The sequence below is a fragment of the Echeneis naucrates genome, chromosome 2, assembly GCF_900963305.1.
Source record: "Echeneis naucrates chromosome 2, fEcheNa1.1, whole genome shotgun sequence".
NCBI classification, from domain to species: Eukaryota; Metazoa; Chordata; class Actinopteri; order Carangiformes; family Echeneidae; genus Echeneis; species Echeneis naucrates.
Genome location: NC_042512.1, coordinates 12,206,838 through 12,229,252, shown reverse-complemented (window position 1 = coordinate 12,229,252; position 22,415 = coordinate 12,206,838). Strand labels below are relative to the sequence as shown.

Here is a 22,415-nt window from a genome sequence, read left to right as displayed (position 1 = left end):
CTTATTTTGGAGCGTTCCCCATAACGCAGAATTCTCCGTCACAAACGAAACGTAGCCGTGTGATTTTACTGCTGCTGTGACAGCACTTTAATATCTTTATATTGTAAAGAACAGGCATCAGTGTGGACTCACATCAGCTCACAGTCACTTTGGCTTGTTTTAGTTAGACATCAAGCTAATGCACATCTACAATCTACTGTTAGGCTCAATATATGGTTTATAAAACAAGTGTACAAGATTTTCGTCCATATAAAATGCCATTATCAGATCATAGCTGTGTGACTTTCAGTGTAAAAGTAAATCAACACCTGAAAATGCTGCTCACATTGTTCATTAATATGGCAATCTATAGAAGTGCTTGGAATATATTTGACCATACATTCTTGATTATAATGGCACATATCACGACTTCCTACTAGTATTAGTTCACGTATTGTACTTAAAAACAAAAAACAAAACAAGAGATTATAGTAGCCAGTAGAGTTATTTCTAATTGAAGGCATAGCAATATTAAAGTGATGACAACATTTTTAGAATTAGTTTTGACACAATGCTGTTTAAATTTGAACGTTGCTGATTATATTCATTTCTAAAGTGGATTCAAAGTGTGCACATGTGTTCAGCACCCCTGTGTAAAGTATGATGGCGATGGGTCTTTGCTGCTGCAGCTCATTGCCGCTCAGCACAATTTACTGGCCTCCCTTTTGTGTTCCTGCGAGGCGCCAGTCCAGAGTCAGCTGCCAGCCAGTTGGTCAAAACGCTCCGACCTGACGCTGTGCGACACACCGCAGCGCTCAGATGGCCATCGTGCAGAGGATGAACTGTTCACAGGAGGAAGAGAGAGACACAAAGTGAACCACTACATCCTTCTGTAAATGAAACGGAGGCAAACTCCAACGGCAGAAACGTGAAACAACTTCAAACCACATCATAGTGTGTGTGTGTGTGTGTGCGCGCATACTGAACAATGCAGCGCAGAACAACAAAAGCTCAGTTGACACACTTCCTCTGTTCAATTACACGGAATTAGAGACAAAAAGGAGTAAAGTCACATCAAGACTGGAATCAACGTGTCCTGACACCCGAGTCCTCGGGGGCCCGGGGTCGGACGCACGCTTATCCTGCAGGTTGTGACACGTTCACGGCCCTGACTCAGTGTGAAATGTGTGAATGAGTGAGAGCTGAGAGGAAGGAGGACTCACATCATCATACTGGAAGGTGACGGACCCCTGCTGCATGGTATCCCTCCGCCGGAAGTTCTCTGCACCAGGAAGAGTCAACGTTATAAACCAACATGTGGCGTCGGCACACAATGGGCTGTTTGCTAGCCGTGTGAGGGGCGACACAGCATGCTGGTGCTGTGTTTGATACCTGTGAGTGCTCGCAGTTTGACGCAGCAGGCCACGTAGTCATCAAAGTAGATCCTTCCACCTTTATTGTAGCGCTTGACGATGGCGTTCAGACCCTGAGGACTGACCCGGTAGCCTGAGAGAGACGAGAGTCAGATGATTTTTATGCTCTTATGGCAGATATACAAAATATAAATATATCTGATTTATAAAGTATCCCATTTAGAAAAAATTCTCATTGTGTTTTTTTTTTTTTTTTAAAGACATGGTAGGAAGATAATTCCCTCCTCTTTTTCCTTGCCCATAATAATTCCACTCACAGCCTGAGACAGATGTGTGAGCTGTGGACTCGATAAAAAGACACAGCTGATCTGGGACTTTTGAGACGCTCACCCATAGCGTTGATTGCCTGAGTCATCTCGTGAGGTTCAACTGTTCCACTCCTGTCCTGGTCAAACATCATGAAGTTCTGCTTCCAGCCGTTCAGAGCCGTGAACAGCTCCTTGAACTCGTTGAAGCCCATCTTTCCTGTGTAGTCCCTCTGGTGACAGTCTGGTTAAGGCCACTGTGTTCACCAACAAGCAGTCACAACAGCAGCATAAAAAAAAATCAAAACAAAAACTGCAGAATCGAAGCGCATCTACTTTTCTACAGTGGGTCTAAACTGACAGATCACAGAGGACACAAAAATCAGACAAAGGATACATCAAGCATCGCAATCATGATCCTGCACGTGTCCAGGCTGAAAGCTGTGGAGATGATAAACACATAAGACCAGTAATTATTCCAGAGGAATAACACCACAGAGGCAGATAATTCACCTCCACTGAGGTCACTGAAAGGAACAAAACAAGCTCCAAACATCAACAAAGAGCAGGAGCTGAATGACCTGCTGTCACATGGAGGGACATAATCCCTAAACTACCAGCTAGTTGAAAGTCAGGAGGACAAAGCTCATCTCATACTCAGCATGTTTCATCCAAACTCCCTTTGGATGAAGCAGTTCACTGCAGAACGAGCTCCATATTTAGAAAAGCATCATAAGAGACGCACGCGCCCGCCCTGTTTCTCAGTGACAGGAAGCGTCCCTGTTTTAACACCAGAGCGAACTTACGGTTGTAGCTGCCCGTGAAACCAGCCTGAGTCAGACACCTCTGGAGCTCCTCAGCATCGACCTCGCCGTCCTGCACACACAGAGCAGACCCCCGTTAAACCAGTCAGCGTTTAATGAACACGAGCTAACTAACGCCAATCAGCTGTCAGCACGTCTCTGGGGGCTGTGTTGTGCCGCAGGAAGCTGTGCAAACACGCAAACAAAAGTGTTGACAGTAAATCACAAACAGAATTAAATGTGGTGAGCAGAGAAGCAGCTGCTGTGACCGATGATTTGTTTTCAGACAATCGGAAAAACATGTGCTTTAATTTAAACTGGAGTACTAATGTCAATTAAATCCAAAAAGCTAAATAAATCCCCCTTTAACATGTCTTTCATTTCTTTAGTTGACCCTGTAACGGTGTGTGGAAAAAGCGAACACGAGAATATGTATTTTATTTGACTTTGTTTTTTTTTTTTTTTTTTTTTCCATACATCTAAATCTTCCAGGTTTATCACGTAGGATCAAGTTAATACAAATCCCTAACAATCTGACAGCTTTAAAATGCTTGCATTCTTATTCCTGTCCAGACTTTCCTGTCCTGGCACGCTGACGATGGCTGAAACATGTTCGCTCCGTCTTCCATGGAAATAAGACAGCAGTTCATCTATGGCTGTCAGCATTGTGTTTCGACAGCAACGCTCGTGCACCTGACACACTGCTGGAGCACGCTGCCACCGTCTCCGAAGCCTTGTCTAAACTTGAGATGTGAAAACCGACAGCAGGCTACAGCTGCGTGCAGCATTTCTAATTCAGGACGAGCCGAGTCAATGACACCCTTACCTGGCCTGCTATGGCTGTAAAGTAACCCCACATTGGGTCGTTGGCAGCTGGCGGGGGGGCGCCATATGTGGCTGGGTAGCCTCCACCGTAGGGGGCGTATCCTCCCTGGGGTGGTGCGCCTCCCATTGGCCCACCCATGTGGCCAGGCATGGGACCTCCCATGGGTCCCCCTGGCATCCCTTGCGGGGGCATCCCCTGGCCGGGCATCCCTGGCATTGGCCCCCCTGGCATTGGCCCCCCGTACTGAGACAGGAAACAGACAGGACTGATGTCAACGCAGCTGCTCACAGTGACAGTTCACACTCATGCATTTCGTGTTGTCAAAGAGTCCAGTGTTTATTCTTAGGTCTCACAAAATGAGTATACTAGACTGAAGTACGATGATGGACCGGAAAAACAACTTTGAACAAATATAGCTCAAACAGCACAACACAACGTTCACACCTCTGCACACACTGACACACACTGAGCAAAGGTCCAGGTGAGTCCTGCAGTGACTCACTCCTGGGAAATGACAGCGATCGGGGGTTTTTCTGAGGAAGCTTTGGGCTCAGGTGTTGAAGCTCACATGGAGCAGATCTAAAATGGATCTGCATTCATCTGAAATAAGTGAATTCCAGATCTGATGGGCAGAACAAACTGCTGCTCGCGCTGCCTGTTGATACCGGAAGCCATTACTTCTTTTAAAGAAGATAAAGCTGCGACAGAAATATGGCTGCAGATTGAGAGCACAGAAGCAAAATGGTTTAAATAAAGAGGACCAACACCTTGTTACATTAAACAACAACAACACAACCCTCTACATCATGTACACAACTTACTGCAGCAGGAGCCTCGGGCTAGCTTTACCGCTAAGCTAATTTAGCTCATTTGACGCGATAAAAATTCAGTTAGACGTCATCGACTCACCCCGCCGTATCCTGGATAAGCCATTTGGTCAAGTGGAGCGTGTGATCCGGAGTGTAAAAGGTTCAAATCCCGACTGACACTTGATCCGAGTTACTGTGGGAAAGATTGTAACTTCCGATAAGTCTGCCTGAACTGCTGTTGCGTCATATCCGGTCCGGAAAAGCGCTATCGGAAGTGCGTCGACTGACGGCTCAGCTGACCAATAGGAGAGGATTTGAAGAGGGCAAGACCCGCCCCCCAGGTGCTTGTGCCTTTAGGGTCATTTGAGATTTTATTACTGTTAACTGTTATCTGATCACACACACGAAAGGGGATCATTGTATGTAAGAACATGTTGATGTTGACTGTCTCGAAAAACAAACCTCTTTAATAACATTATACTCAAAATACATGAACAGTATAATATGTAAAAGAGCTGTGATAGAAGACCTTGTGGCCTCACTAAGTTAAAGAATTCTTAGGATTAGATTTCACAAGAAGAAAGTTCAAGTTGCATCAGAATTTAGTGAAAAGCTCGATGGATACAACACTTTTTGCAGATACTTCTCAGATACTTCTTTCTATCAAAAATATAAAATCGAACCACAAGATTAGATAAGACAGAGTCAAAGTCCTTTCTTCCTTTCACACCATTTCCCACCTTGTTTGAAAGGCCCGACACAAGCAGCAGGAGTGAAAGCGCAGGCAGAGCAAAGGGGAAGTCGTGATGCGTTTCAGCCGAGTTCTGGTTCACGGTTCACTTTTCAACGCCAAGTGTCTGCAGCCGGCCTCGGCCTCGGGTCAGTCTGGCCCTCCAGCTCAGCAGCATGTGGCTGAATCACCCCTTCAGCTCAAGTGCTGCTTTTAAAGAAGCTGCAGATTGATTCCACATTCTCCTGACCTGTGCATCTGGTGTCTGCATAATATGACTTCTGATTAAGTTATATGATATGATTGAGGCGCAAAACACATCAACATACTTTTAATCACAACAGTTTGCTTCTAAAATGGCAGCAGTTTGGTACATTAACTGGATTTGAAATTATATTTAAACTGATTTCTTTTGGATTCACAGTCATGAGACAGATCTCTATTGTTTGATTTAATCCCAACTTCTGTTGGAATAACATGTATGATATGTTGTTCTGTCTTGCATGGCTTCCCTTCACCACTGGGTGGTGCATTTGAGACTTTTGCTGATGCCATACAAAGAAAAGCAACACAATAACAAATGTGTGCATGTTTCGATGCATCTCTCACTTCCTCCTACAGCTGTCCACTTCATGAACCTCACAGAAGAAGGAAAAAAAAAAAAAAAAAAAAAAAGATGGGCATAAATGTGAAATGCTCACAAATCATTCATGATGTCACCGTCTCAGAGCCGTGAGAGAAAATCATCTGAAGTTCCAAGGTGAGAAACCAGCATGGACACCAACAACGTCTTCATTCCAAGAAAAAAAAATAAATAAAAAAGGACTAGGTAAGCAGGAGGAACTGCAGAGAATACCACAACTTCCTGTTTCTCACTGCAGCAAACATGTGGTAGGTCATCACAGTCTAACCACAGTGATGCTCCAACACACAGCCCGCCTAACGGTCACATTAGTGCAAGTGTGCACGCGCTGATAGTGGTGCACATTCAAGAGGGCAGACACAGCAGCTATGACGGTAAAACTGTTTCATTCTGAGTCTAACATTTCATGGCAGCTCGGCTTTGGTTGTGGTCTGGGTCATTAACCTGCAGCTTTACCAGGCTGGCGTACGTAAGACGGCAGCGCACGCAAACATGATTCCTGGATTTCACAGCTGAACAAAACCACACAACTTGAGAATATGTCTGCCAGGAGATCAGGGACCGTGTTCTGACCTCACCACCAATTTAATGTTTTCATGGGTCAAGTTGGAGGTCATTTAAACCACTGTGATTGATTTATTGCATAACAGCCATGAAAGGATTGTGAGTATAATTTAAGTATCATTTCCATCAAGAGTGCAGTATAAAAATAAAGCATAAAAATGAAAGCTGTATTAAATAGCAATGATTGTGTCTGGGCCTTCCTGCTGTGAGGCAGAAGGAGCAGGAGTAACACTGGTACAGTGACTGAAGTGTGTCTTTGTTAAGCAGATACACACATTCAGATGTTAATAGAGACACCACTGACCCATTTCTAACATCAGTGATTCCCTGAGGACCAAACTCAAACAGCCTTCAACCTCAAGCCAAGAATTCCATTATAACACGGACTCATACAGCACATCTGCTGTGTCTCTGTTTATCCCTGTGAATAAACACTACGCGCTTCCCTTTAGAGAGGAACTGGTCACACTCAACGATTTTTCAACAGCAAATGCCCAGCTCCACTCACAGGATTTAAAAAAAAAAAAAAAAAAAAGGAAAAAAGGAGAAGAAATCAAAACAGCTTCATGCATGGAAGCTCTGCGTCTTAATGAGCTTCCATTTATATTGAAGCAATCGCCACGAAGTGAGAAAGCGTAACCCACCGGGGAAATGCTCAGAGCATGGAGAGCGTCCATCTTTAACGTGGACAGTTTGCTGAAGGTAGCAGCTTCTGAAATGAGATCTGAGTCATGTCATCCGAATGAGTGTCATTCACTTATTTTCCAGCACAGCTGACAGCCTGTTGACGTTTGTGACCTCATGAGATCAGACGGCAACAAGTTGCAGTACGATTTAAAGTGCCTCTGTGTTTGGTTGTGTTCTCTGGTTTTGCAGCATCAGTTGAAGTGTAATTTATCTCCCAAATTAAGAAGAGGTTGGAAAATATTCCAGTAGTGTCCCTCTCTGTCCCTGCATTCGTCCAAAAAGGCCCAATGTGTTTAAAGTGACACAAATAAACGGTTTTAGTTGCATTTAGCGTCAGACAAATGGAGGCATCTGCAAAGTGACACTCTTCAAACAAGTCGTGCTGCATTAGGGAAGACATCCACTCTCTATTTGTTTGCTGAGGATGTCCGGTGTGCGAGGAAGAGCAGAATATGATGTCTATTCCTCATAAAGGCACAGCTTTATATTTGTTAAGCTTTTAACAGGCTTTTAGCTTTTTACTATGACTGGCCGGCACTCGGTTTGCACAGAGAGGGAAACTTCCACCGTCTGTGGCAGCATTGGCTAAAATGGAGTTTCATTTCAGAGTCCTGATGCTCTAAAAAGTTCTCACTGCTGAAAATACTTTTGAAGAATCAGTCCGAAGCTTTGACATTTGAGAATATCTGCCTTTGTATCAGTGACATGGTTCTCATGCTGCCTTTGAGCTGTACGCTGAAATAGGAGGGAGGATGATGATGATGATGATGATGATGATGATTCTGTAGATATGCATTGTATGGAATTTATGACAGCGGATTTATTAGCCTTCCACGTTGGCTCACGTCCAACCATCCGAGTCATCGATACGACAGCAGAGAATAGCTGCAGTTAAAGTACTGATGCTAACGTTGATGTGTACAGATAAGCAGAGTTGTTTGTCCATACTGATGCCGAACTCCAGTGATCCAAGCACTGCTTGATACGTACTTTGCGAAACTTTCTATTAATTTGGAAATTCCTCTGCGTTAACTAGTCAACACAGTACGTATGAATTCTCCTATTGATTTCAAATCCACCGAATGCCACAGTTTCCCTACATGGTGATCTCAAAAGGTCAAGCAAGAACAAACTGATGGCAAAAAAAAAAGTTGGCCTGCACAAATAGTAAAGTACAACATAATTTTATTTTAAACATTTAATGTAGCCCTGGTTATTTTTTTTTTAAACTCAGCCAAACAAAGTTACAGTTTAACAGCAGCAACACTTCATTAATGTGTAACTTAAATTCGACAGAGCTGCTGGTGTGGTACTGTAGCCACACCCCCGACACAAACCCTGACTGAAGGTCTATTTCCCCCCGATTTAAAAAAAAAAAAAAAAAAAAAATGCTGCTTTGGAGAAGACGTGGAAATACAAACATTTGCTGAGCTACTAAATGAAGCGAGTTCCAGGTGCCGTTTTCCCATAGACTTCAACACAAACTGACTCTTTCGCCCCCTGATGGTCAGGGAACAGAAGGCAGGTGCAGTCTGCGGTCCAGCTTCAGGTTCATGTCTTTAGAGAGTAAACAGTGAAACTCCCTCATCAAACCGCCGCGTTTGTTCATGGACAGCAAACTTTGTTGATTCTGTCTTTGGACAAAGAGACTATTTACTTGACACAGAGTGAAGTGGGAGAATAAAAAATAAATAAATAAATAAATAAAAAACCCAGCTGCATCGGATTTATCAGTGGAATATCTGGTCCTGGTCTCCCTGATCAGCTGGATCAGCATGTGGATGAGGACCCGTCCTGAACCAAGGAGGGGGGGGGGGGGGGGGGGTTACTTCATGGTTTTGGTTCAACAGCTGTTTCTCCGCGCTTCCTCAAAGCGCCAGAGCACCATGAAAAGTTGACGAACTTTACTCGCCTGTGCATTTATTGTCCCACCTTTGAAACTTGACTTGAGGTAATATTTAACAGCAGAGGCAGCGTAAGTTTAGAGATCCGTGTGTGCGCGCAGCCGAGTGGATCGATGGAGCAGTGATCGAGCACATCACCATCCGCGCACTCTGAGCCCAGCAGCCACAACAAACAATGGTCGGTGGGGCTCCCATGTCGATGTTATGCCGGGATGGATGTGGGGAGGGAGGGAGGAGGGGGGGGGGGGGGGTGTCGGGGTTTTTGGTTTTTGGAGCAGCTTCTCACTCTGCTGTGCTCGCTCTCTCTCTCTCTCTCCAGTTCCCCATCGCCAAGGTGCTCCTCGGAGTGTTTGGTGTCGCGGTGGTCGCCACCCTGATCGCGGTGCCCACGGCCATATACCTGAGAGGTGAGACTTTTGTGTTTAAATCCACTCCCGTGTCGCCATTGCAAAGCGCAGGCGCGTCACAGAGTCGCGCACTTTACGCACGCGTCTCTCAGCGGAGTCTTTTTGGAGCCTCGTTAAAAAGGCAGCACTTCTAAATACGGCCAATAAAATGTGAGGCAATTCAACTCAGGGACTTTATTTTTACACTTACAGATGTATCTGAAGGGACTATTTATGACTAGGATCAATGCTATTTCCTCAAGTGGCTTCAGTCGTTATGAGAATATTTTATCATCTCTCCCTGTTGACAAACCTTCTGCATCAGATCCACTTGTCTCCTTTTCTGATGTCATATCTGTGACCTGTGACCCCTGAGCCTGGCGCTAACTTCCTGCTCAACATGTGTTTCAGAGGAGCAGAGTGGAAACCATAACCAGAGATCTTTCACCCTGGAGGATGTTTTCAACAGCACCCTGAAGCCGAGGTCTTATAGCCTGAAGTGGATCTCAGGTAGGGGGGGGGGGCAGCTCATCTCATTATGTTCCTTTTAAAGCTGTGATAGGAGCGATAGCACTGGGGGGGGAAGGGGGGGGGGGGTCAGACAGGTGTTTACTGGCATCTGATGCGTCACTGCAGATATTTTTTACTGTTACTGTTACTGATTCACTTGAATTCATCCTCTCATTCCAGTGTCACAGACCTGCACGTGCTTTTGTGCATTTACACGGAATCATCTTTTAAATATTAAATATTAATAAGCAACAAATATATTAAAAGGCCACAAATGCTTCAGACATCTAATACAGGAAACATTTCCGTTCTGTCTGTCTCATTCTGAGTTTTGAGGGTTTGTTTTTTTTTTTTAATGATTATGGAAAGTCACCTCAAGCTCTGTAGTGCTGTGAAAGATAATAGCTTTTGGAAGAGAACAGTTTATAACACATGTTGCTGTGTATTTGGTGAGAGTTGCACATTGTTTATTTTCACATTTGAGATCTGTTAAAAGATATGAACAGTTTAATCTTTTAGTACACTTACCGACTGTCAAGTTCCCCAGATCGGTCTGTCCTGATGTTGCAGTCGATCCAAAGTCCCACTCTCGTACCAGGAGAAGGCTCAGATCCTTTCTTCTGATTGGCTCCTGTTAGTAGTTTCAGAGAGAAACCCAGAGAGAGGCTTGATTTCATAAAACCACAAATATACTGTCGTATTTTAAAATAAAAACACAGGAAAAGTTCAAAGATGGATGATCAGCACGATTCATCCTGCATTAAATCAAACTAACTTCGGAGTGTTTGCGGATTTGCATCGTTTATCCTGGTGTACATTCATTTCCCCGCAGATTTGGAGTATCTCTATAAATTCCAGGACTCAGTCTACCTCTACAACGTGCAGACAGGAAACTCCACAGTGTTCCTGAGCGAAGACAAGTTCGTAAGTCAATCCCCTTCGCGTGCATCTGTTCCTGTGGTGAAAGGCAACACAACCACCACATGAAAGCGCCACACTCATCCACACAAATGCAGTTGTCTGCCAGGTCCGAATGTATCGTCTCTTCTGACAGAGTGAAAAGGAGGCTTATGATTACCAGCTGTCTGCTGACTCCAAGTATGTCGCCTTCTTAAGCAACCACTCCAAGGTAACTCAACTTCTCCTCACTTCAATGTGATGCCAACTCAATGCTTCTGCACGATCACACGACCGCTTGTCTCATCTTTGTCCCATTAGCTGTGGAGGCATTCGTTTACAGCCACATACTCGCTTTATGAACGGGCTTCAGAGTAAGTGTGTGACTCGACCTTAAATACGGTAAAATGGTGGCTGAAGCTGAAGGGAGTGACACATTTCCACCATTTGTTGCAGGAAATTTATCCCGAACTCTGGCATTCCTGATGAAGTGCAGTACTTCGCCTGGGCTCCCCAAGGAAACAAACTGGTAAGACTAATGTCTGCTCCACGTTGACTGACACCGGGGCTGTGAAGTGTGTGATAGATCGACCTTTCTCAAACACTTCAAAAATGGGTCAAACCTCTTCTTGAACTTGTGTGTGTTTGTGTTTCCAGGCTTATGTTTGGGACAATGATGTTTATATAAAGGCGAGTCCTGCGTCCCCACCCCAGCAAGTCACATTCAATGGACGGGATAATCAGATTTTCAACGGGATCCCAGACTGGGTCTATGAGGGTAAGCGACAGATAATTTCCCCCGGAGCTACACAACTTATTTTCTGGAGGAGGCTGACCTCGGTTTGGTAAACACTTAAATTTGTATCAGCGAGTTGTCCCAATAAACCTTTAAACAAAGTGTGTTTTGCTGGAAATTCTCCTTCACTTAAACTTGAGTGTGGTCTTGTTTTACTTTTAGGCATCCGTGTAGTTTAATCCGATGAAGTCTGAGTCAGTTTAGGAATCTTAAGAATGTTTTTGTCAAGTCAGAGTTTCTCTCGTATTTCACAATTCGCTATAGAAAAAAGGAAAAAAAAAAAAAAAGGGAGGAGTTGTATAACACTGAGTAGTTGAGCAACACAGGACTGACGTTCTCATCCAACACACATTTCCAGCAGATGATGGGATCACATCTACCATCGTTTTTTTTTGTGGTTGTTTTGTTTTTTTAGCAGCAGCCGGAGCTTGGACTTGAACTCGGAGGAAGTCCCGAATGCTTAACCAGTTTCACATTTTCCCATTTCCAGAGGAGATGTTCTCGTCCAGTCAGGGCCTCTGGTGGTCACCTGGGGCGAAGTTTGTGGCTTATGCTGAGTTCAATGACACGGAGGTCCACACTATTGAGTACACCTGGTATGGAGACAACCAGTACCCCAGCACGGTTTCCATTGCATATCCGAAGGTGGGGCGATCATTCTGTCATCGACTCCAACCTGGGGGGGGGGGGGGGGGGGGTCAGATTTGTTGTCGCAGCCATTAAAACCTGCTGTATTTTATATGCCCTCCTTTTGCAGCCAGGTACTCCGAATCCTATTGTGAAGGTCTTTGTTGTGGACACCGACAACGTAACAAAAATTACTGAAGTTGTTGTTCCTTCTTCGTTTGGCTCGGGGTAAAGTAACAGACTCTATTATGTCATGATAATAACAACGGAGTATCTTTCGGGGGTTTGGGTTTGGGAAAAATTTGTAACAGCACAGTGTGCATGGTGACACAAAGTTGTTCTTGCCAATATGTTTCCAGATGGCCTTGCATACCTGCCTGATTAATACACTGTTGGGATAAGCCAGTCAAAGGGTCAGGCTACATGTGAAAACTTTCCATTCAACATATTTTCCTTTCCTTTTTCTTACCCTCAGCGAGCACTACTTGGCCTCTGTTACTTGGGTGACAGACGACCGGATTGCCGTCCAATGGCTGAAGAGACTCCAAAACCATCTCATCCTCCAGATTTACAACTTTAATGGCTCCAGCTGGGATCCTGTTGAGGTAAAATATGATGTATTGTCATTATAGGCATGAGGACAATATATCATCTGAAGCATTAAGGCACCACACGGAGAAAGCCGCCTCTGTCTTTCAGTGGTTAAGTATTCAAATCTTCCTTGATCTTTCCTGTGCATCAGCCAATGTCATTATTGGGGAATTTCCCACAGTGGTTAAAATGTTGTGTATCTTTCTGCAGAATCTGGAGGTGCACAGTGAATCAGGCTGGATTGGACGGGTAGGTCCAGTTATAGGAAAATGTTTCTCTTGAAAAGGCCAGAACCAACAGTGACCAACTGTGACCTGTTTCATTTAAGACCCCTAAGTCAGAAAACAAGTTCAAGACATTCTTGCTCTTCCTAGTTTTCTCCACCGGAGCCAGTTTTCGCTGCGGACCAGAACAGCTATTACCTTTTGAAGAGTGACTCCAGAGGATACAAGCACATCCACCATGTAGAAGGGGTAGGCAGCGCGGCTGCATGGCCGCCACATTGTCGTTATCTAAAAGCACAACGGATGACGTCATCCGCACACTTTGTTCTGCCTCACTGATGCAGGGAAACGCGATAGCAATCACCTCTGGAAACTGGGAAGTCATCGACATCCTCAAAGTCACAGCAGATAGTGTGTAAGTCGAGCTGATCGATTCTATGTCCATAAGTTTATGGAAGGAAAAAGAAGAAGATGATAATGATATTTACAGTTTGGGATGAGTTCCTTCTTTACTCATTCATGCCAAATATTTCACAGATATTTTTCAAGTAACCAAGACGGTGATAGGCCAGGAGGAAGGAATGTTTACAAGTAAGGGTTTTCGCTGTTTTGTGTAAATTTGTAATTTAGATTGGAAAGTATATCTGTAGGTTCACTGTGTGTGTGTGTGTGTGTGTCTGTCAGGTGGACCAAACAAGGGACTACATGTCTGACATGCACATCGCATGGAGATAATTGTCAGTATAACTCAGCTTACTTCAGCCACAATGCCTCCTTCTACCTTCTGAGCTGTAGGGGTGAGTTTTACAATTTCTCGTTTCTTTGTTTTTTTCCCCACTTCACCTGCTGGTTCTTGCACTCCAAAACTGCATGCAATAATTGTGATCTCGCTTGTATTTAAAAAAGGTCCGGGTATTCCTTACTATGCCCTCGTTGATAACAAGAATAACCAAGGTAAGCTACGCATGAAGCACAAAATAAATAAAATAAAACATCCATTCCAATATGGCTTTTGTTTTGATATCTACAGAGATTAAAACCCTGCAGAACAATACCGTATTCTCTGACCTGATATCTGGCATTCAAATGCCCACCATGCGTCGTGGCACCATCACAGTTGCTGGTTACAGTAAGTACATTCTGCAATAACAAATGAATAATTCACTTTTTTTTTTCTTTTTTTTTAACCACCAACAATGCTCAAACCACCAAAACATAAAGCTGAAGCAGAATGCAGAAACAACCGTGTGAATAATAATAAAAAAGTAAAAAAAAAAGTAAAATACAGTAAATAGAGAAAAATGAAAAATTGTACTTTAAATAATATTACTAGAGCTTGAATTTATTGTTTTCACTTGTAATAAAAAGTTTGTTGTTCATGCAAATGCATAAAATACTAAGAATAATTAATTTTCATCTTTCTGTGACAGAACTCTGGTACCAGATGTTTCTGCCTCCTGGCTTTGATGAATCCAAACAGTACCCTTTGCTGATAGATGTGTAAGAATATTTAAGCTATAAAAAAAGAAAGAAAAATGGAGAGCTTTCACAAAGGAGGGCAGCTACAAACTGCTTCTCCAACCTTTCAGGTACGCAGGTCCCTGCAGTCAGAAAGCAGACTTCTTGTACAGGGTGAGCTGGTCCACTTACCTGGCCAGCACGGAGAAAATCATCGTGGCCAGCTTTGATGGAAGAGGAAGCGGTTTCCAGGGCGACAAGATAATGCATGAACTCTACCAACGTCTGGGAACCTATGAGGTGGAAGATCAGATAACAGCAGTCAGGTAAGAAAAAAAAAAAAACAACTTCTGAGGAAAGCTTGTTCAGGCTGGATCTTACTCGTTTCGCTGGTCGAAACGAGCGTTACCGAGTGACGGTGACCGAGGGAGCACCTAGTCATCCCCCCCCCACTCGCCCTAAATAACTTTCATTTTTATTTTTAGGGAATTTATCAAAATGGGCTTCATTGATAAAGAGAGAGTTGCTATTTGGGGCTGGGTAAGTAGTTTCATTGTTCAAAGGGCAATAAATGGCTTTAAAATGAAGTTAATGTTTCACCTTGCTGTCAGTGTGTGTGAGCAGAGCTGTTTATCCTCCACAGTCTTATGGTGGATATGTAACATCTATGGCTTTGGGATCTGGCAGTGGCGTTTTCAAATGTGGAATGGCGGTGGCTCCAGTTTCCAAATGGGAATATTACGGTATTCTTCCTAAGTTCTTCGTGTAGACAACCTTCTGTAGACTCCTGTCCGCTCACTGTGACACACAACATCTGCAATGAAACCGTTTTGTTTCAGACACCATCTACACTGAGCGTTACATGAGGCAGCCTTCAGAGAATCCCGAGGGCTACGCTGTAAGTCACACAAGTGATTGATGATAGCAGCTATTGTTTGTGAGCACCAATAAACACACATCTGTTTTGTGCGCAGAACACAACAGTAACTGCCAGGGCCAAGAATTTCCACTCAGTGCAGTATCTGCTGGTCCACGGCACCGCTGATGGTGAGTCATTTATTTATGTGTTTAGAGTTGTTTTTCCAAAAATCTGATCAGTTTACAATGCGACACTTTAATTAAGTTTCACTGTGTTTAAACAAAAATATATTGATTTTGTCAGATTGTTTAACTTCAGTCTAAAGCCAGGATTGAACCAATAAACCAAAAAAAAAACAAAACAGGGATACACTTTTTCATTTCTATTCATTTTGCCTGTTTTTCCAGACAATGTGCATTTCCAGCAGGCAGCTGAAATCTCAGAAGCTCTGGTGGATGAACAGGTCGACTTTGAGGCGATGGTGAGCGATCTGAGAAAGAATCACAGATAAACTGGAGCGTAACTTCCAGAAGTCATGCCTTCATTTTCAGTGATGTTGCAATACGTTTTCCCTTCAGTGGTACACAGATAAGGATCACGGGCTCCAGGGCTCGGCCTATCAGCACGTCTACACCCACATGACTCACTTCCTAAAGAGATGCTTCGCCTGAAATCTGCCAGATCACCAACATGTTATTTAAATGTCTCATGTGAATATTAAACATTTTCGGGGGGGGGGTAAAGGACTTCAATCATGAATGCAGGCTTGACCATCAGTGTGAGTGGAAGGTGGTCCAAGTCCAAGTCTGTGAAATTTTATGTTAAAAAAGATAAAAAAAAAAAAAAAAAAGCTTCTCTGGAAATGACAAAAATAACTCACCTGGAATTTTTACTGGTATGTACCTTCGAGTGAAAGTGAAAATCTCCGTGAAGAGTTTTATATTGTATTAAATGATGTAATGCACTTTTGTGGTTTTACAGCATTACCAAAATTGTGATTGTTCGATGTAATGATTGTTTTATAAAAGTAATAAAGATTTAGGTATTAAAATGTCTCGTAATTTGAAACATCACATGCAGCTGTACATTAAAGGGATACACACATTGGATGTCACTGGCACAAAAAAAAAGGAATGACACAGGTCTGAAGACAGTAGTTAGGAATTATGTGGGGGAGCAAAGCAACTCTTTCAGGACCAAGATTCAAAATGAAAAATCGCAACAACCACTGGTTAGACAACTCTATCAATAGTGGGGCTAACTTAGAGGTGGGGATGATTTAATTTTGGAAGTTTAACTGACTCAATAAAAGATGAAATGACTTCATAGTTCACATAATGGCAGTACGCTTTAACCTTGACACTGTAAAGATTCCGCGTCAGAGCAGTATCAGCAGGTGAACGTTTATTTTTAGTGTCTTAATCTTTGCTGCACAATGGCCCTTGTAAACCAGAGATAGCTGCGCTGATGCAAAAAGAAGTCAATACTTCCCACCTTTTAAATTTGATCGGAAAGAATCCACAAATACTGACTCATGTCCCAGATGTGACCGCACACATCTCACTTTCCGTCCTGATGACACAGTAGCACATTAAAACGTCGCCCATATTCTCTGTTTAACAGGATGAAATGCGCTTGTTTGATCTTGACACCTAAGTAGAGCTGGCATCACGCATGAGTGACACCTTTCCTTTCATTTGAACAAATGCTCTGGTTGTACTTTGGGGCCGATGTGCCGGGGGCCGTGTCTAATGGGTTGAGAGTAAAAGGGAAGGATTTGGCGGAGTGGTAAAATTGGTCCACCTGAGCAGACCCGTCCTCCTCCTCCACCTCTTGGGGTATAAAAGACCCCACAGGAGGCGAGGACAGAGTAGGATAGATACAAAGCACCGGCAACAAGCAGAGGAACTACCTGCACAGAGGAAGGAGAAGAAACGGTGAGCCACTGACTTTCAGCTTTCTCGTACAATATGTGCTTTCCTTGTGAAGCGTGGCGTGACGGTCTGTCCTGTGGTGCAGGCTATCACCATGAGAAGCATCCACTCCCTGGCTGGCATCCTCCTGGTCCTCGGCTTCGTCCACAGCAGCTGGCAGGTTCCTCTGCACGAGGCCGAAGACAGCTCAAGGTAGAGAGATGTCACATCTGAACTTCTGGCTGTTTCTCCAGAGGCTCTGATGATTTTAGAGGCTCTCTGAAAACTGCGGACAAATGTGAGGAACGGCAAAAAGGAAGAAAGGGGATTTGCAGGAAAGACAGAGCATTTAGGGACAAATTGCAGCAAATTGGAAAAAAAAAAAACTTTCATTCTTAAAAAAAAAAAAAAAGTTTCTTTTTGTATTATACATGCAACTGTTGAATCGGGAATGTCAACCAATAGTGTGAAACCTTGAGAACAGATGCAGCCATGTGTGGTATTCATACGAAACTGTGCTGCAGTTTTGAGGAAGATGACACGTTAGCGGAGGAGCCGAGGGAGCTGCCGAACATGAAGAGACACTCAGAGGGGACTTTCTCAAACGACTACAGCAAATACCTGGAGGACAGGAAGGCGCAGGACTTTGTGCGGTGGCTGATGAACAACAAAAGGAGCGGGTCAGTGTGCGCTGAGTTGTCTAATTACTGAAGGGGAGAAGCAGCAGTGGTGGAAAAGCCACCCACTCTGCAGTGAAATGTCTAATGTCACTGATATTTTATGACACAGCAGACATTTGTTTATTGCCAGTGCATGCGCAGCAGTTTATTTGTGATAATAGAGGTTGTTTTAGCTATTCCACCCTCCAAAAGGTGACAAAATAAATCAGAGGGATTGACAGATAAAAGCTCTGCTGGTGAAATTCTAACTTTTGTCTAATCTCCTATTTTTTTGGAACTGCTGGATAGTCCTACATTTTGGAACCATAATGACACCTATCATATATATCACAGTCTTTACTTGCTTTGTAAATTTGCTGGAGTAGAAGTATAAAGTAACATAAAGCGTAACTAATAGAAAATATTCACGTCGCCTGACCCCGTGTGTGTCATTCTGCGTTTCCAGTGTTGCCGAGAAGCGCCACGCAGACGGGACCTTCACCAGTGACATGAGCTCCTACCTCAAGGACGTGGCAATGAAAGACTTTGTCGCCAGGCTCAAGTCTGGACAAGTCAAAAGAGAGTAGGCCCTCCCTCCATCCTTCCGCTTCCTCCTCCTCCAATACCCCCCTCACAACTAAAGCACCTAATGACCTGCCTGCCTGAAACTGATTCCACTGTGACACACGGCCTCAGAGGGAAAGAGCTAATCAACTGCTTCTTGTTGTCAGCTTTTTTTTTTTTTTTTTCCCCCCTCCCCCCTCCTTTCTTTGCTTTGTGTCTTGATGTTTCTTGTGGTTGTGCTGAAATAAATCACCTGAACTTCTCGCACTGCGTTGATTGTTGTGTTACACTCTGTGATGACTGATTCTGACACGCAACAGCCGAGACGACAATCACGAAAAAAAAAAAAAAAAAAAAAAAAAAAAGACAGCGGATAACGGATTCACGAATCACCCAAACAGCAATCAACGAGGTTTCCACACCGCGGGCCTGCTGCCTGCGTTAATGGGCAGTGTTTATATTGTGTGCCTGTGTACATACTCAGATCTGAGAAGGACAGGTGGGGTGAAGCACTGAGCAGGAGGCATGTAGATGGAAGCTTCACCAGTGATGTGAACAAGGTGCTTGACTCCATGGCTGCCAAGGAATATTTACTCTGGGTCATGACCTCCAAGCCTTCAGGGGAAAGGTAACACAGAGTCACATGACTGATGATCAATGCCTGAAGTTTGTTTTTACCCATCAGGCTCAATGTGATGATCATTTTCTTTCTTTGCAGTCAGAAAAGACAAGTGGACCAATGAGTCTCCTCGGTGAAGCCCCTCTGAGTGCTGCACATGAAGCCATAAACAGGAGGAAATGGAAGCCATACTGCTCTGCATGTCCTAATGCCAATGCTATATTTAAATTTTTTTTACTTCATAGCTGTATGTAATACAAACACATTCTCCTGTGGTGTATATAGTGCACAGGAGAGAAGAAATGAGATCCAGGGCATATTTTTTCTACTAATTTAAATTATTTTCTATATTTTTTAGGTGAAAACAAGAACACAAAAAGTGAAATCTCAGGACGGCAAATAATAATAATGATAATGAAAAAAAGACACGTGTAGTGTAGTATATTCCTAATCCACTCTGCAAAATAAAGATTTTCATTGAATTTGTGGCGTCGGTGTCATTTTCCAATACAGAGATAATAAACAGCACAGAAATTACCAGCCAGACAATGAAAAAAAGAAATTTCCTGTGTTGTGGTAACATCTGAACATCACGCTGCTTATGTTTATGACAGACAGACACACAAAAAAAACCAAAAAAAAACAAATCACGTTTTACCTCAGTCAGTCCTCCACCCAGCTCCTGGTCTGGCTCAATGAATCCTTCTGTGCTTCAATCAGCCCTAAAGGTCACATGTAAATCCACTACTGATCGGCCTACGCTGGTTCAAGTCACTCAGACTTACCCTCACAGAGATTTCTGGGTCCGCACCATCTACTTAAACTCAAGTCATTCAGCCCTACGCACTGACATCCCCGCAGACAGAGCAAGTGCAGTCCAGCACCCAAAACAGTTACACAACCTAAAACAGACGGTTGCTGTAGTTACCGCTATTCTGACACGAGGAAATGGAGAATGTGGGAGTCTTTTTTCACTTTATTTTTTTTACCTTTTTAAAAAGGGTCTTTGCACAGGAGCGTCCAGTCCACGAGAGGTCCTTCACGATTTTGTCTGACATAAAATAAACAAGAGCCCACACCAAAGGATAGCAGGGTTGTAATCTGAAAAGCATGACAGTGGTTTTCATGACATGACAGTGACTCTTAGCAGTCATTCATTTTTTTTTTTTTTTGTCTCCCCTACGTCTTGACATCAGGAATAGGAAAACAGCACGTTACAGGAAGTGCAACAGTCTTTACGTGCTCTCTGGTCATCTCGGGTCAGGGATGCTGGCATCGGAGGACAGAGGAGCATCGGCCTCAGAGTACGGCGGTCTCTGTTCTCCACCTCCCGTGAGGCCAGAAGGTGCGGCGGTCCTAAGGTCAAAAGGTGGAGAGAGATACACAACAACACTGCGGCAAAACAGAACTGTACAATGACGGACATGCAGCAGCACAGGAAGGACAGAAAGCTCACACGTGATGCTTAACCGTTGACCTCTGAGGTCTGAGGAAAAAAAAAAAAAATAATTAAATAAATGCATAATTTCAGCAGATTTGGTTCAATATCTTTATTTATGCTCTCACTCAGTCTCTCGCTCTCGTTCTCATGAAACAAATCACAATTCAACAACGGATCTGAACTGATGGTTGCCTATACAGGTGACTTAAATTATTAAAACAGAAAGTGTACAGCTATCACTACCAAATTTAAGGCAGAATTCCACACAGAAGTGGTCAAATTATGTGATATCGATATAATTTTGACCCTTTTATTAGTTTCTCTACTCAACTAAGAACCATCAATTAGACAATGGGAAAAGAACATCTACAACAAAATCCTGCCTTCAACACTGACTTCATGTTAGTAATATATTAGTAACATTTTACATGAATAAAATATACTATGTATTATACATTGTTAAGACTCTTTACCATTTATTACATGTTGCCCTTCCCAGAAAAAAAAAAAAAGATTTTATTGCATCTGTAGAAGTAACCATGATCCTGCAGCGAGACTGTCAGGTCCGTCTCACCAGCATGCAGGTATATGTTTGGAATTTTTTATTTATTTATTTATTTATTTTTAAAAATAATGAGCTTCAGATGCTAACACACCGAGGCGTCATTTTGGAGAGGAGAGCACATGTCCATGGATGACACTTACTGACAAGATGACGAAATATGCAGGTGGAAACGAGAAGATGGGCTTTCTGTACAGTCACCAAAGTTGAGCATATGCGAATTTTATAGTTTTCTTTTAAAAGCCAAGGCCAAAGTAGAAAGAGGTACTGAAAGTCCCCGAACTATGCTGCCATGCTAGCTTGCAATGTCGTCTCCCAAGAAGCTGCTCTCCGGGAAAGATGTCGTTCGTAAAAGGAATCGTTTGACATTTCCAAAAATACACTGATTTAGCTTTCTTTTCCCGAGTTAGAAGAGATGACTTAGTATCCACCTAGTCAAGAAATCTTAAGGTTCTTTTGGAAGTTTCCTCTGTTAAATAAAGTTTTGCCTTTACAAGACAAGATGTTGTGATCATGTCCCATCAGCTCTAGATTTCCAGAGCAGATTGGAGGCCGCGCTGAATCCAGATTGGAAGGTTATGAGACAGGCCTGGGTTAGTTTGATGTTAGTGACGCGGACAAATGCCATAATTTCTCAGATCAGAAAAGAGTTATTGTGCAGGTTTTTAACATAATTTCTAAGTCAGGTCAACTCTTGAAAAGAAAGGGATACGCATACTTTCCAAAATGATCACCTCTCCTTTAACTGGTGGGGGAAAATGTGTTACTGGGGGGAGAGGCATTCATATGTAAAATACAAATGGAGAAGACTCTGGAGTGATATGAGCTATCACTGTCACAAAAACATTTAGATATACAGAATATATAAAATGTACTTAATACTTTAATACTTTCCAAAAAAATGTACTAGATTCGCTATACAGCCAACTCTTTAAGATACCACTGAAATAGACTAGTATTGGCAAATATCTACTCTTTAGTTTGAGGTCCATCGAGTCGACAGTGACATGAAATACTGCACACAAAATCTACACACTTGCAGTTCCCTGTGGCAGGTTTTTAAAAGGTCAACTCGCAGTTGTTGCTAGATAAATATAAAAACATACAAAATACAAATAAAGTGGATTTAAAATTGTTTAAAATTTTTAAGTAGTTGGCCCATCGACACAGCAGTTACTGTAAGTGTCATATAATTCTGCCTTCCCTCTGTTGCTGGTATCACCAAACACTGAAACACATAGAAAAAAAAGAAGAATGTGTCTCCGTTCCTTGTGTTAATACCGTTGCTAACAAATTTTTCTTTGTTTTTACACAACTTGCACACAGACTTACATGACAAAAGAAAACACAGTGTAGCACAGTACAAAGGTGGTTGAGTGTGGCACAGTATAGATTTTTTTTGTTTTTTGATCTACTGTTTGACAGCACAGTGGCACCGCCAGTATGTGTCATCACAAACTTGTCTCTCTGTCCAAGCTCTTCTCATGCCTCCGCCGCTTGTGTCGCTTTTCACCGCCGCTGGAACAACTGCACAGAAAAAAAAAAAAAAAAAAAAAAAAAGGGGGAAGACAAAACAAAATGTTGAATGTTGAAAAAAGCAGATGCGTTTATTTTATTTTTCAACGCGGACTGCATACATGTTACCTAACAGGCCAACTGTCAATCAATCCAGCTCGAACAGCATGC

At 43.0% G+C, this 22,415-nt stretch overlaps 3 protein-coding genes across 3 annotated transcripts; 2 read left to right on the top strand and 1 right to left on the bottom strand.

Annotated features, from left to right (window-relative positions):
- Positions 1-48: 48 nt before the first annotated feature.
- On the bottom strand, positions 49-4,342 carry LOC115051804 (grancalcin-like). The gene is made up of 8 exons (XM_029515478.1): positions 4,196-4,342; positions 3,287-3,529; positions 2,464-2,533; positions 2,055-2,098; positions 1,743-1,890; positions 1,372-1,485; positions 1,203-1,261; positions 49-821 (listed from the first exon to the last, which is right to left on the bottom strand). The coding sequence occupies exons 1-8, from the start codon at positions 4,217-4,219 to the stop codon at positions 795-797; spliced, it is 729 nt and encodes a 242-aa protein (XP_029371338.1). The 5' UTR covers positions 4,220-4,342; the 3' UTR covers positions 49-794.
- Positions 4,343-5,777: 1,435 nt separating this feature from the next.
- LOC115053270 (dipeptidyl peptidase 4-like) lies at positions 5,778-15,846 on the top strand. Its single transcript, XM_029517858.1, has 26 exons — positions 5,778-5,842; positions 8,943-9,030; positions 9,421-9,519; positions 10,352-10,443; positions 10,574-10,648; positions 10,738-10,790; positions 10,873-10,945; positions 11,074-11,194; positions 11,703-11,857; positions 11,970-12,067; positions 12,315-12,444; positions 12,641-12,679; positions 12,805-12,903; positions 12,999-13,069; positions 13,192-13,245; positions 13,339-13,451; positions 13,561-13,608; positions 13,685-13,783; positions 14,085-14,154; positions 14,244-14,438; positions 14,598-14,652; positions 14,756-14,855; positions 14,952-15,010; positions 15,087-15,159; positions 15,379-15,452; positions 15,550-15,846. The coding sequence occupies exons 1-26, from the start codon at positions 5,837-5,839 to the stop codon at positions 15,640-15,642; spliced, it is 2,232 nt and encodes a 743-aa protein (XP_029373718.1). The 5' UTR covers positions 5,778-5,836; the 3' UTR covers positions 15,643-15,846.
- Positions 15,847-16,999: 1,153 nt separating this feature from the next.
- On the top strand, positions 17,000-18,850 carry LOC115055243 (glucagon-1-like). Its single transcript, XM_029520907.1, has 5 exons — positions 17,000-17,097; positions 17,409-17,564; positions 18,010-18,126; positions 18,592-18,735; positions 18,826-18,850. The coding sequence occupies exons 1-5, from the start codon at positions 17,000-17,002 to the stop codon at positions 18,848-18,850; spliced, it is 540 nt and encodes a 179-aa protein (XP_029376767.1).
- The last annotated feature ends 3,565 nt before the right edge of the window (positions 18,851-22,415 follow it).

What these genes read in the sequence shown, in the direction of transcription:
- LOC115051804 (XM_029515478.1), bottom strand. Translation starts at nt 4,219, where the DNA reads ATGGCTTATCCAGGATACGGCGGG. An exon ending in TCATGATTGCGATGCTTGAT is followed by an intron (nt 1,891 to 2,054) that starts GTATCCTTTGTC and finishes GACTGTCACCAG; the next exon opens with AGGGACTACACAGGAAAGAT. An exon ending in TCAGGCAATCAACGCTATGG is followed by an intron (nt 1,486 to 1,742) that starts GTGAGCGTCTCA and finishes CGTCTCTCTCAG; the next exon opens with GCTACCGGGTCAGTCCTCAG.
- LOC115053270 (XM_029517858.1), top strand. An exon ending in AAAGTCACAGCAGATAGTGT is followed by an intron (nt 13,070 to 13,191) that starts GTAAGTCGAGCT and finishes AATATTTCACAG; the next exon opens with ATATTTTTCAAGTAACCAAG. An exon ending in CTACCTTCTGAGCTGTAGGG is followed by an intron (nt 13,452 to 13,560) that starts GTGAGTTTTACA and finishes TATTTAAAAAAG; the next exon opens with GTCCGGGTATTCCTTACTAT.
- LOC115055243 (XM_029520907.1), top strand. Translation starts at nt 17,000, where the DNA reads ATGAGAAGCATCCACTCCCTGGCTGGCATCCTCCTGGTCCTCGGCTTC. An exon ending in GAGGCCGAAGACAGCTCAAG is followed by an intron (nt 17,098 to 17,408) that starts GTAGAGAGATGT and finishes ACTGTGCTGCAG; the next exon opens with TTTTGAGGAAGATGACACGT. An exon ending in ATGAACAACAAAAGGAGCGG is followed by an intron (nt 17,565 to 18,009) that starts GTCAGTGTGCGC and finishes CTGCGTTTCCAG; the next exon opens with TGTTGCCGAGAAGCGCCACG.